The sequence below is a fragment of the Heloderma suspectum genome, chromosome 1, assembly GCF_057233095.1.
Source record: "Heloderma suspectum isolate Gila_16-S chromosome 1, 16-S_ref, whole genome shotgun sequence".
NCBI lineage: Eukaryota > Metazoa > Chordata > Lepidosauria > Squamata > Helodermatidae > Heloderma > Heloderma suspectum.
Window position 1 is genome coordinate 194,492,591 of NC_139458.1, and position 14,492 is coordinate 194,507,082.

At 46.2% G+C, this 14,492-nt stretch overlaps 1 protein-coding gene across 3 annotated transcripts in view; it reads left to right on the forward strand.

Annotated features, from left to right (window-relative positions):
• Positions 1–4,829: 4,829 nt before the first annotated feature.
• DNAJC10 (DnaJ heat shock protein family (Hsp40) member C10) overlaps positions 4,830–14,492 on the forward strand; it is a 39,763-nt gene continuing 30,100 nt past the window's right edge. Inside the window, exons 1-4 of one of the 3 annotated variants that reach the window (XM_084815280.1) lie at positions 4,830–5,074; positions 9,770–10,131; positions 11,406–11,571; positions 12,643–12,693. In XM_084815280.1, coding sequence (XP_084671406.1) covers positions 9,925–10,131; positions 11,406–11,571; positions 12,643–12,693 — 424 coding nt within the window. In that variant the 5' untranslated portion in view covers positions 4,830–5,074; positions 9,770–9,924. Of the gene's footprint in view, positions 5,075–5,192; positions 5,563–9,769; positions 10,132–11,405; positions 11,572–12,642; positions 12,694–14,492 lie in introns of those variants that run through there. The other 2 variants (XM_084815289.1, XM_084815272.1) reach the window with 2 other exon arrangements.

The following is a 14,492-nucleotide window of genomic DNA, read 5'->3' on the forward strand; positions in this document are numbered from 1 at the left end:
AAAATGGGTGGAATCTGGCATAAGTCCAGGAAGTCTACTCAGAAGTAACTCCTGTTGTGGTCAATGAGGCTTGTTCCCAAGATTGCCCTTAAGGGGGGTAGAGCCTGGAGGGGGCAGCCTCTCTGTTTGGTTGAGCAGCCCCTGCCAGTCTGATAACATTCACTTCTAATCCCCCCACCCCACCCGGAAGTATGTTGCTGTCAGCAACTTATAATGGTGCGGAGAAGTCGTAACTGGAGTGGCACACTACAGGAACAATGGGAAGGAGTTGTAGGGCTTTTTCCTGTCTAAACATGCATAGGATTGCATCCTTATAGACTTGAATTTAATTAGCAATTTCTCAAAGGTATGATTTAGAATTGATCTTATCTAGCCTGAAAGGTGCATGTATAAACCTTTTTGCTATGTATTATTTTTCAGGCAAGTTTAGTAACAATGAGATAATTAAGACTATGTGCCCTAATTTATTGTACGGTAGATAACATTTTATGAAAAGAAAATCCGATGCTGTAAAGAACAATATTGTTTAGGAACCTGGAATGTCAGATCAATGAATCAAGGTAAGCTGGAGGTGGTCAAACATGAGATGGCAAGATTGAACATCGACATCTTGGGAATCAGCGAACTAAAATGGACAGGCATGGGCGAATTTAATTCAGGTGACCATCATATCTACTATTGTGGGCAAGAATCCCTTAGAAGAAATGGAGTAGCACTCATAGTCAACAAAAGGGTGGGAAAAGCAGTACTGGGGTACAATCTTAAAAATGATAGAATGATCTCAGTACGAATCCAAGGCAAACCATTCAACATCACAGTAATTCAAGTCTATGCCCCAACCACTGAGGCCGAAGAAGCTGAGGTTGATCGGTTCTATGAAGACCTACAACACCTTCTAGAACTAACACCAAAAAAAGATGTCCCCTTCATTATAGGGGATTGGAATGCTAAAGTAGGAAGTCAAGAAATCACCGGGATAACAGGCAGGCATGGCCTTGGTGTACAAAATGAAGCAGGACAAAAGCTAATAGAGTTTTGCCAAGAGAACATGCTGATCATAGCAAACACTCTTTTCCAACAGCACAAGAGGCGACTCTACACATGGACGTCACCAGATGGTCAATATCGAAATCAGATTGATTATGTCCTTTGCAGCCAAAGATGGAGAAGCTCCATACAGTCAGTAAAAACAAGACCTGGAGTTGACTGTGGCTCAGATCATGAGCTTCTTCTTGCAAAATTTCGGCTTAAATTGAAGAACGTCGGGAAAACCACTAAACCGTTCAGGTATGACCTAAATCATATCCCTTATGAATATACAGTGGAGGTGAGGAATAGATTTCAGGGATTAGACCTGATGGACAGAGTGCCTGAGGAACTATGGACGGAAGTCCGTAACATTGTTCAGGAAGCAGCAACGAAATCCATCCCAAAGAAAAAGAAATGCAAGAAAGCAAAGTGGCTGTCTGATGAGGCTTTACAAGTAGCTCACGAAAGAAGGGAAGCGAAAAGCAAGGGAGAAAGGGGAAGATATACCCAACTGAATGCAGAGTTCCAGAGAATAGCAAGGAGAGACAAGAAGGCCTTCTTAAATGAACAATGCAAAGAAATTGAGGAAAACAACAGAATGGGAAAGACTAGAGATCTCTTCAAGAAAATTGGAGATCTCAAGGGAACGTTTTGTGCAAAGACGGGCATGATCAAGGACAAAGAAGGCAGGGACCTAACAGAAGCAGATGAGATTAAGAAGAGGTGGCAAGAATACACAGAAGAACTATACAGGAAAGATCTGAATGTCCCTGATAGCCATAATAGTGCGGTCACTGAACTTGAGCCGGACATCCTCGAGAGTGAAGTCAAGTGGGCCTTAGGAAGCATTAGTAACAACAAAGCTAGCGGAGATGACAGTATTCCAGCCGAGCTATTTAAAATCCTAAAAGATGATGCTGTTAAAGTGCTGCACTCAATATGCCAACAAATCTGGAACACTCAACAGTGGCCACAAGACTGGAAAAGGTCAGTTTACATTCCAATTCCAAAGAAGGGCAACGCCAAAGAGTGTTCAAACTACCGCACAATTGCGCTCATTTCACATGCCAGCAAGGTGATGCTCAAAATCCTACAAGCTAGGCTTCAGCAGTATGCGAACCGAGAACTACCGGAAGTACAAGCTGGGTTTCGAAGAGGCAGAGGAACTAGAGATCAAATCGCCAACATTCGCTGCATCATGGAGAAAGCAAGAGAATTCCAGAAAAACATCTATTTCTGCTTCATTGACTACGCTAAAGCCTTTGATTGTGTGGATCACAACAAACTGTGGCAAATTCTTAAAGTGATGGGAGTACCAGACCACCTTACCTGTCTCCTGAGAAACCTGTACGAGGATCAAGAAGCAACAGTAAGAACCAGACATGGAACAACCGATTGGTTCAAAATTGGGAAAGGAGTACGACAAGGCTGCATATTGTCACCCTGCTTATTTAACTTATATGCAGAGTACATCATGAGAAATGCCGGGTTGGATGAATCAGAGGTCGGAATTAAGATTGCTGGGAGAATTATCAACAACCTCCGATATGCAGACGATACCACCCTAATGGCAGAAAGCGAAGAGGATCTCAAGAGCCTCTTGTTGAGGGTGAAAGAGGAGAGTGCAAAAGCTGGTTTGAAACTCAACATTAAAAAAACGAAGATCATGGCATCTGGCCCCATCACTTCCTGGCATATAGAAGGGAAAGAAATGGAAGCAGTGACAGATTTTACTTTCTTGGGCTCCAAGATCACCGCAGACGGTGACTGTAGCCATGAAATTAAAAGACGCTTGCTCCTTGGGAGGGAAGCTATGGCCAACCTAGACAGCATAGTAAGAAGCAGAGACATCACCTTGCCGACAAAGGTCCGTCTAATCAAAGCTATGGTTTTCCCAGTAGTAATGTATGGCTGTGAGAGCTGGACTATAAGGAAGGCTGAGCGCCGAAGAATTGATGCTTTCGAACTGTGGTGCTGGAGAAGACTCTTACGAGTCCCCTGGACTGCAAGGAGGTCAAATCAGTCCATCCTAAAGGAAATCAACCCTGAGTGCTCATTGGAAGGACAGATAATGAAGCTGAAGCTCAAATATTTTGGCCACCTAATGTGAAGAGAAAACTCCCTGGAAAAGACCCTGATGCTGGGAAAGACTGAAGGCAAAAGGAGAAGGGGACGGCAGAGGATGAGATGGCTAGATAGCATCACGGATGCAATGAATATGAACTTGAGCACGCTCCGGGAGAGAGCGCAGGACAGGAAGGCCTGGCGTGCTATGGTCCATGGGGTCACGAAGAGTCGGACACGACTGAACGACTGAACAACAACAACAACAGATAACATTAGCTATGAGGAAATCTTTACAAAAAGCTATAAGCATGCACTGATTTTGGAGTAAGTAGCTCAGGGATGGGGAACCTGTGGCCTTTCACATGTTGGGGTAAAATTTTGTGGGGAGGGAATCGTGCAGAGAGAAGGTATAATCTTCCCCTCCCAGAGCACAGTGGTCCCAATCCAAATCAGGGCCACATGCATTTACACAAGAGTAAATAAAACTATCAGTCTCAGCTACATGCTGCGCACTCAGTGTAATGTGTAGCTTGACCCCAAGAAGGCGGTTCCAACTCTACTTCTAGATTATGCTTAGGGATGTCAGAGAATTCCACCATGGATCCAGTGAATTCAGACCCCCGGAATCCGTGGCGGAACGGAGCAACCCGCCCCACCACCCCGCGGAAGCCCCCCGGAACGGAGCCTACCTGGCGGTGGCGGCTCCAGCCACTGCCGGGCTGCAAATGGCAGCCGCTACACCGGCTGCCATTTGCGTCTCTTCACTGAGCCACGATAGGCTATGTAAACATTTACGTAGCCTATCACGGCAAAGAGCGGGGACGCAAATGGTGTCCACTACGCCATTTGCATCCCCGCTCTTTGCCATGATAGGCTACGTAAATATTTACGTAGCCTATCACAGCTCAGCGAAGGGATGCAAATGGCAGCCGCTACGCCGGCTGCCATTTGCATCCGCAGACCTGCCACAGCCAGATGTCTGGCTGCGGCTGCACCTGGCCGGTGGCTCTGTGGAGTTGCCGCGGAGCGGAGCCGGCTAGGGAGGATTCCGGGGGGAGGGACGGAGCGCCTCCCCCCACACTGCGGATGCCACTTAAGAAACAGGTAAGTGGTTTTGTACATCCCTAATTACGCTTTCACTGTGCAATGGCCTGCGTCATTCATGGAATTTTACAGCGGGCCCAGACATTCCTTCGTAACCCTCTCATGTTTCCCCACCACTTCTACCATCTTTTTTTTTAAAAAAACCATGAAAAAAGTCCGCTAAGGAGGGAAAGACGTTAGAGCTGATTGGCAGTGCATCGATCAAGCTGTCTGTCTGGAAGCACCCCAAGCGGATAAATCTGGCAGCCCTGCCAGCTTCTCTCCTTTGGGTGTGGGCGTGATGAACAGCTGTGTGGGACGTTAATGAGTGAGCTTGAGAAAACGACCAGAACTCTGCATCTCTCCCACCACTCTAACTTGACAGCATTGCTCTGGTAAATAATAGGGGGGGGGGGCCGACACTAAAATTTCAGCCCTTCTGTGTGCGTGTGTGACGCTCTCCCTCAGATCCATATGAGAACACCTGCTGTGGCCTGCAAACACAAACAGAAGGGACACACGCTTTCAGAGTTTCTTGCCAACGTTTAACGTAACAGCAATGCAAAAGCAAAAAAAAAAAGCAACAAGAACGCGAGAAAGGGGTGGCCAGCCGCAAAAGAGGAGACGGGGCTCTTGCCCCTTCGTCAGTTGTGGAGAAGAGGAGCAGCCACCTGCTGCACTTCCTTATCTATAGCTACACAGCTCCTGACGGAGCAGGAGCCGTGTCCTCTCTCGCATCTGGCCACTCCAAACAAAAGCAAATTCGGCCGCCAAATGCTCGTGGCATCACTAGCTTGGGCCCGTCCCGCATCGAGCTGCAGGCTTGCTTCGGAGTAAACCCCACTGGAGGCAACAGAAGTTACTTCGGCGTGAACGAACACACGATCGGGCTGTGGTGAGGCTCCAAGCTTACTGGGGACGAAACCCCATTGAAAGAGTGGGGCTTACTTCCGAGCACAGGAGCGACAGGGATCGGGGCGGGCGCGGGGGGCGCTCTGCCCCAGTCACCCCTTTCTGCCGCGGTATTTGCGGCGCAGGCGGCTTCGGCCAGGCCTCGGCAGGCGGGCGGGGAGGCGCAACGAAGGCCTCACGCCGCTGGCTGCCGAAGGCCGGCTGCCCTCAACAAGCTGCCTCCGCCCCAGCGAATTGCTGCGAGTCCCTCTCGGGCGACCCGGCTCCAGGAGCTGCGGCCACGTCAGCCTTCCCCCGAACCACGCCGCGACTCCGCCCGCCGCCGCCGCCGCCTACTCCGGTTCAGAGCCGGATCCGCCGCGGCTCTTCCTCCCGTCGCCGCCCCATGCTCCTCCGCGCGCGCCGGCCCGGCCCGGCCCTGGCGGCCGCTCCTCCTCGCCGGCCACGCGCGGCGGGGATCCCGAACACCCGGTAAGGCTCGGCGTGCTGCCGCCGCCGCCGATTCCCCGCCCGAGCTGGAGCGGCCTGCGCCGGACGAGGAAGGCGGTAGCCAGGCAGGCGCCGCTCCCCGCCCCCTCTCCAAGCCTCCTCCCGCTCCTGGCGGCTCCCAGTTCCCCGGGCTGCTCTTCTGCCCCATAACGTGAGGGGCTTCCCTTCTCCCCCCCCCCCCAGCACCGCCACCACCACCACCACCAGCATCAGCTTTTCCGGGGTCAGCCCGCCTGAGCACCCGAGCTCGCACATGCTCGCTCCCCCGCCCCGCACGCATCTCTCTCTCCCTCTTTCTAAACCCCCCTCCGCGGTGTCGCCGCCCGCTCCCGCTCCTTCTTCCGCGCGGCCCTCGGCGCTCCCAGCCTCCCTCGCCTTGGCTGGCCGCGTTCCGCTCCCTCCCCGCTCCTCGCGTTCCGGGGCTAGCGAAAGCCGCCCTCGCAGCGTGTACAACGCTCTGCCGTTGTAGTGTCGTTCCGGCGGGGCTCAAGGGGAGAGGGGAAGGCCTCCCGGAGGCGGGGCCGTACCCGAAAAGTGCATTAAAAACGGGGCGTTCTGTGTGTGTGTCCCCCCCCCAGTTATTTTGAAAAACCAAAAAAAGGCTGTTGGGGGGGAAAACATGGGGGGTGCCCCCCAGCCCCAAGTTCTCCCATTTTTCCCCAGGCCTTCACATCCTGCCTATTGGGGGAGCCCCTCAACCCCTCTTGTGTGTTGAAAGAACCTGTGAGGGGCTGTGCGGCATGGCCCCTCCCTCAACAGCTAGGTGAGGAGGCCCTAAGTGCATTGTGCTCTTCCACATGGGGCAGCGGGGGGGGGGGGGTGTTGTCATGCTTGGGCCAGGATTCCCCATTTTGTGGAGGGGTCCTGCACGATTACATATGTGAAGGATTACATATGTGAAGGAGCTCATAGGGCTCCTTCACATGTGTGGCCGGGGGGGGGGGCAGAGCAGGGCAGCACAACGTGATCCCCTCACATATTCTTTCAGCGTGTGTCTGGGGGATTGAGTGAGCCCCACTCCTTTCATCTGGGTATGTTTAGCCTTGAGAAGAGGAAGGGAAATAAGACAGCACTTTTAAAGTACCTAAAGGGCTGCAACCTGTTCTCTATCATCCCAAGTCTAGGATGTGAAATAATGGGCTTAAGTTACAGGAAGGCAGATTTCGGTTGAACAGAGGAGTCGGGCAATGGAACCAACTGCCTAGGGGAGGTGGTGGGCTCTCCATCACTGGAGGTATTCAATCAAAGTCTGGACAGCCATCTGTCAGGGATGCTTTAAACTGGATTCCTGCAGTGAACATAGAGTGGACTTGATGGCCTAAACGGCTCCTTTCAACACTATGATCTTACATGTTGGGACATCTGCCCTATCTTCCATGTATTTATTTCATTCATTCTAAATTCCCTGATAGAATGTGGATTCTCAGATAATCTCCCATCCAGGCTTTGACTGGACTCAGATCTACTGAGCTTCAGCAAGGTGGTCTCATCATTTGCCTTCAGACCATGCCTTGGCACAGTGTTTTAATGTTGCTCCACTCTTCCACCTCCCTTGTCACAACTTATTCCACTATGTGCCCTAAGCTTTCTTTAGCACTTGTTCTTTTCACTTATGATACAAGTGAAATGATATTATGTTCTTTCACTTTCTTTAGTACTTATTCTTTTCACTTTTTCCTTATTCCACTGTGTGTCCTAAGCTTTCCTTGGTACTTATTGTTTTCATTCGTTCTACTGGTCCTTTTCTTACAGGACCAATTCTGTGCAAGTCTAACTGGTCACTTCCTGCAGCCAACACTTCATCCAGACTCACTCTTGTAGGATTGCCTACTGCCTTTGCTGCTTCCGTGTGTCCTTCAACAGACAGATCTTTCCTCCACAGCTGCATCTCCATGTTGGGAAATGCTTCAATTTTTTTTCTTTTTAATTTTTTTATTGACAACCAGCCCTTTCTTGAGGTCCTGTCTTGTGCCTCAAATCTTGCACCATACACCTGAGGCATTGCTACTATGTGTGTGTGAACTGCCCTGCATGTGTATTGAGTAAGATATACATTTATTACAGCAAACTGTGAATTTCTGTATTTTCTAGCTGGTAGGGGACAATATTTTGAAGTTAAGGTTTGTTTGTTTTTACAGTGTCAACAATCTTCCAGCCTTGCCCCACCTAAGAAGCAATTTATAACATAGGAACATAGGAAGCTGCCTTACATTGAGTCAGAATCTTGGTCAGACAATCTAACCCAATATTGTTGACAATGACTGCCAGCAGCTCGCCAGGCTTTCAGGCAGAAATTTTTCCATTCCTACGTGGAGATGCTGGGGTTTGAACCTGGAACCTTCTGCAGGCAAAGCAGGTGCTCTACCACTGAGCAGTGCTTCCCATATTTACTCTTTCTCTCTTTTTCCACTTTTGAAGCACTTTCTCACAATAGACAAGGACCCTTCTACTCAGGTGTGATAGTTAAAGACCCTGATTTCAAGAAGGGTGGAATACAAATATATTAAATAATATTTATTTATTACATTTCTATACCGCCCAATAGCCATAGCTCTCTGGACAGTTCACAGAAATTAAAACCACAAAGCGCAGCATAAAACAATATAAAATATGAAAGCTTAAAACCACAATATAACAGTATGACCAGAATAAAACCTAGCAGCAATGCAGAGATTTAAAATACAGATTTAAAACACCAAAGCTAAAAGACTAGGAAGCTAAAATACTGGGAGAATGTAATAATATATAAAATAATATATTTTGAAGACCATACAACTATTGTTATGAGAAGACCAGAAACGTTTAGCAGAGCATAGTGACATTTGAGAGAGTAGACATGTGACCACTGTGAGATTTTTTTTTTCCAGATAGTGTTCCTGTGCCTTTAACAGCAGTGCAAGAAATGAGTTGTTTTTTAAATGAGAGTAACCCAAATGTGTAAGTGAAAGCAGAAGATTGTACACCATAAAGGTAATAGGTCTAAATGCTGATTGGTAAAATTAGGGAGAAAAAGCCTATCCATTTGCAAAGAAAGGTAATAATTATTGGTGCTGAACTTGTATGAATAGGAAATAAAAATATTAGTTACAAAGGGTTGGATCCAGAATCTGTCTTTTGCAGGCTGGAGGGCTCCTTCTGTCTGTGGGAGGCTTCTGGTCCAGCAGAGGAATCCTGCTGGCAGAATAGAGGAGGCAGAGATCTTTGATTCCTCCTTGCTGTCCCATGTGCACCCCCCAAAATCTGCTCCAGAGAGTTGGGGGGGACACAAAAACAGTAGGGCAAGGATGCTGGGGGCTGCAGAGGGAGGGGAAAATTGGTAGAGATTGCCTCCCCCACCTTCCCTCCCACTCTCTTCTGCCATCCTTTTGGAATATTCTAGGAAATGCTTCCACAAGTGGAAAGGAAACTAGATCCAACCAAAAGTAAATTCAATTTTTTCTGTATGTATTATACATTTTTATTATTATTATTATTATTATTATTATTATTATTATTATTATTAACAGCTCTCATTCTTAATTCTGTTGTCCTGTGGATTGAAATGTTTTTTAAATGTTATTTTATACTATCTTGAGAATCAAACGTGATACAGAAAAGCTTTTAATTAAAAACATAATTATTAATATTTAGCTAATATCAATGGGCATAGCGCTGTATGAGAGGACAGGTCCCTGCCTGGAGGAGCTTAGCATTTATGACAGAGCAAGGGAGTGGTGGGAGAGGAAAATGGAGAACAAATATGTTCTTGTTTCACGGACATGTACTTGGCCTTGACTGCAAGCTTAGTTGCAGGGATTGGCAACTTGTGGCTCTCCAGATGCTTTGGCTTACAATTCCCATGATCCTTCACCATAGGCTGTGCTGGCTAAGGCTGATGGGAGTTGTAGGCCAAAACTTCAGTAGGGGCACAAGTTGTCCACCCCTGCAGCAGAGCATGGAAACCTGGGGGATGTGCCAATGGCTTCGCAGAAAAGGTAAGATTTCAGGAGGACTTTGGATGAAGTAAGAGAGGTAGCATCACCCAGGTATTCTGGGAGGCTGTTCCATAAGCATCAGCAGAGAAGAAAAGGTGGGGTTGTCTGAGGAAGCAAGTGACATTTGGGTAGCAGAGGAGGAGTGTGTCGTGGCTAACGCCATGCAGTTACTGTATAGCACAGAGAATCTGAAAGCTTTTGTCTTTTTTTTATAGGCTCTGTCTCCTTGAGAAACACAAGTGACTATCTCTGGATTATGCCCCCCCAAGTCCTACAAGAAGCCTCTTCAGAAATATATGCAGTTCCTTTGATTACAACATTGTGAAACCTATTGGTCTGCTCTTAAGTGTGCTTGACTCAGACACTTGTAATGGAGCCCTCCTTACCCAAAGGAAAATGTATCAGGGACTCTAAGAGAATCGTCTTGTTGTGTTTAGTTTTAATGTGTCTGGTAGTATTTGTTTTCCCTGATCAAAACTACTACAGTTTACTTGGAATATCCAAAGAAGCAACAAGTAGAGAAATAAGGCAGGCTTTCAAAAAATTGGCATTAAAGTTGCATCCTGATAAGAATCAGGTAAGTAGCCCTGTCAGTAATGCTTTTTCCAATTAAATAAGAACCAGGTTTGCTTTTCTTTTTTCCCTTTTAAATGTAAATTTGCTTTTCTAAAGGCTTGCAGGTTCTAAATTCTTTTAATTTCTAAAAAATGTTACATTAATGTGTCATGGACTATATAGCGATAAATAGACTTAATGAGTCATTGGTAGAATTGTTTAGAAAAGCAGCATTTATTTCATTTCATGTGTGAAATCTGTTAATGTTTACAACTCTGTTTTAACTGTCACTTCTTCTGCAATTAGTGTTGTTGTTTTCTAGGAAAGCATGTATATAATTGGGTTGTATAATAGTAGATCCATCACATTTAGTGCAGCCTGCCAGAGAGATTCTTGACTACCCCTTGTTTTTACAGGCCAAAGCAGGCAGCATTAACAGGTGGTTGTTGAATGTACACACCCCACAGGCAATTCTATATGACGGGCAGCCCATGTTCAGCTTGGCAGGTCACACATTCAGGCCCTGCTCTATATTGTGACAGCCCTAACTTACACGATAGTCCAACACTGGGGTGTATCTATCTTAGAACTGCATGGATTATAATAGCTTCTGCTCTTAGGCTTGGATCCTGAGATGTGCTGGTGGAAGGCAGCGGGCAAAACCGCTTAGAGATATTTTGAAATATGGTAAGTGGTATATAAATGAATTAAATAAAAATAAAACATTAATAGCCTGCCCCTCCTCTCCTGGCACACACTCCCCCCAAGCCCTGTGAAAAGCCTCTCCCGAGGGTTTGGGGGAACCCTCCAGAATGGCTTGGGCTATGGTACAGGGCACTTAGGGGAAGAGGTAGAATTGCTGAAAATCAAATGGAGGCACCTTCCATGAGTGGAACTTCTGCTCAGAGAAGGTGCCTCCACCCAATTTTCAGTGATCCCCCACACCACAGCCTCTCCTTCTTAGAAGGGTCCCCCAGCCCCCAGAAGAGGCTTTTGGGGTGACTGCCATCAGGAGGATGGGGGAAAGCCCCCTTCCGCCCACCCCCTTCCATCACTTCTTAGGATCCATGCTATTGACTTCATACATGGCTATGAAGTCAGCAAAGATGTGGGAGGTTTCTGACAACTTTTAAAACTGATCTGGCCACAAGGGCCCAAATGTATATGAATAGTTAAAACAGAAGTTAACGGAATGGGAGGGACACTCTTAAACATCTTCAGGATTGACATGAGTTGGGTTACAATATTTTCACCTATCAATATTCCGTTAACACCAGGAGTTTCTCTCTGCTTCAGAACAATCCAGAAGCACATGAAAACTTCTTGAAAATAAACAGAGCATATGAAGTATTAAAAGATGAAGATCTGCGGAAGAAATATGACAAATACGGTGAGAAAGGTCTGGAGGATCACCAGGAAGGAGGTCGATATGAAAGCTGGCATTACTATCGCTATGATTTTGGTAAGATCCATGCTTGTGAGTGGAGTGGAATTATTATGTTCTGTTCCCCTCAGTACAGGGGACTTGTATACCTTAGATAGTAGCTTCAGAGGAACACAGTGCCCACAATCAACACAGTTAAAGGGGTTTAGGAGCCCTTAACTCTATGTTGGACTGTGGCTATGTTGGACTTGGCTATCTTAATTACTCTTAATTCTTGGGAACAGAACATCCTTGATTCCATTATATTAACTGAATGTCTGTTTGCAATCAGTGTTATAGTCCTGGTTCTTGGACCCTCTCCTGAATGAGTTGCTTTTAATACCTGTATAATGGTGTCTTCCCAGATGGTTTCCAGATCAGGAAACCATAACTAGCTTTCTCATTCAAACTGTCTTTTTAATGTTTTGAGGCAGGGGTGGCCAACTGGCAGCCCATTGGCACTAGTCAGCCTGCAAGATTTTCTCTGGACCACGAGAATCCTTATAATAGGGCAGGGTTCACAGCCCTGGGTTCTGTGGAGTCGAGCAGGGGAGGTCCACACCCTACAAGTTCCTGTTCCAACACCAAGCCTGCCTGTCTCCTTGCATAACACAGGTGTGTTAAACTCACTCCATTTTATTTATTTATTTTTTATCCTGCCCTTCCTCACAAAGAGCCCAAGTCAGCTAACAACCTACCTAAAGCACAGTACAACACATAAGCAACACCATTAAGACCATAACTCTAAAATCACAAAATTACAATAAAATACAATAAAACTCTTGGCTCAATCGATAACAACAAAACAAATAAACCACTTGCCTATTATTCCAAAAGCTTGCACAAGTAAATACATTTTCAGCTGGCACCTAAATGACAGCAGTGTGGAGGATTCTCTACCAAAAAGAAGTTCCTCAGCTGAGGTGCCACCACTGAGAGTTCCCTGCCACATGTGGTAGCCCCAGGGGCCACATTCCTCTGTAAGGATTAATGTGTTTTACCATATTTACACACAATGAAGTAGTAACTGCTTTTGAAACATTTTGAATTCAAATGTTATACGGATGTTTTTATTTGTTTTTAAATGTTGTTTGGCTATTTCTTTGCCAGGTATTTATGATGACGATCCTGAAATCATAACACTAGACAGAGGAGAATTTGGTAAGTCATTGCAGTCACATGGTTTCCTGGTGCCTCTACTTTAATTTATTCAAAGTGCAGCGTAGTTGTGTTACATAATCTCTTCCTGGGAGAAGGTGTTACACAGATTGAAAACATGTCAACCAGAATGAATACAAGCCGAGTGTTAAAGAGAGTACCTTATTTGTTCCCTGTGAGTCATCTGACTATAAAAACTTTAGCGCAATTGTCTCTTCAGCCTCAGTGGAAAGCTAGCGACACCTTCAAGAAGGGAAAATAAAATGCTGTCTTAAATCCTGCTTTTCCAAAGTTTCATTTTGCAGACTTGGGTCTCTTTGTCCTGCCTGCTAACAGAAATCTCCCATGCGAAGAATTAGTCATCTAAATAAAATACTGGAATTATTTCCACTTACTGATTATTTTGCTTTTCAAAACTGATTATTTTGAGTAAGTTTTTTCTGTAGAACCCAAGTTCGGAGGGAAAAAGTTTAGTTCTGGTCCTAAATTGTGATCCTACCGTGATATTTTTAGGAAAAGGAAACTATGTTTACCTTAGCTCTCCTCATAGGGGAAACAGCTCACACAGGTATTATGTGTTGGTATGTGTTTGCATTTGCTGTTCATATTTAACCTGGGTATTTACAGAACATAACGTGTTTACCATGCATGATAACAGCTTGCCTGTGGATACAGCAAGGGTCCTCCCACCACTGGCATTTGAAAAGGTGATAGCTTTTATACTTTTTACAATGCCAACATTTTATGGTAGTCATATGCAGCATCTGCTATCGCATAAATAATAATGTTTAAACTGAAACCACCCTATTGTAATGATAAGAATTTGTTGCTAAAGTATTTTTGGCTGACTTCTTTTTCTTTCATTCATTTATTACAATGTTCTCCTGCTCTTCCTCCAAGGAGATGAGGTAGCATAGTTGTGCCCCCTCCATTTTGTCGTTACAACAACCCTTTGAGCTAACGTTAAGAGGGAGTGATGGGCCCAATGAGCCTCATGGCTGAAAGGGGATTCGAACCCCCACCACTACCACCTTGACAACCAAATATGATATGCATTTGAAATTGTTTTTAAGATACAAGTGCATATGCATTCAAAATATTGGTTATGTTGGTATGATGATATGTGTTGGCATGAGCTGGGATGCAGAACCGTTCCCTGCTGCTGGGCGACGAGAAACTGAGACGGCAGTCATTCCCTGTATACAACTTACTCAGGTCTCTGGATCTAGGCCAGTCTTTTCCAACCTGGTGTGCTCTGGATGTGTTGGACTGCAACCCCCATAATGCCCAGCCAGCATGGCCAATGGTTGAGGTGATCAAAGCTGTAGTCCAACACATCTGGTGGGCACCATGTTGGGGAAGGCCGATTTATGCAGCTATAGCAGCAAGGACCAGAATTCCCCATACTCCCAAAAGTCCTCCAGTTGTCCTCCACAGCCAGTCTTGTTGATGCTGCTTCTATAAAGCAGGGGTGTCCAGAAGGTCGATTCAGATCTCCTGGTAGACCTCTGGGTGATTTGCCAAGGGCTTTTGGCTCCCAATTGTTTAGCAATAGCAACACCACAAAGGCCTCATGTGCGCACATGCGCAGCTCTGGAGGAAAACCAGGAGTGGATTTTTGAACTGTGAGTTCAGTTCTGGTACTGAAAACAAATCCCTGGGCTGAGCACATACTCAGGCATCCTTGTTCCTCAATTCTAACAGTGTGTTTCCCTCCTCCCCACTATTCTGCACCCTGCTCCAGTTGGTGGATCTCAGGGTTCTAATAAAAAACAAAGTTGATTCTGCAAGTCTGAAGTCTG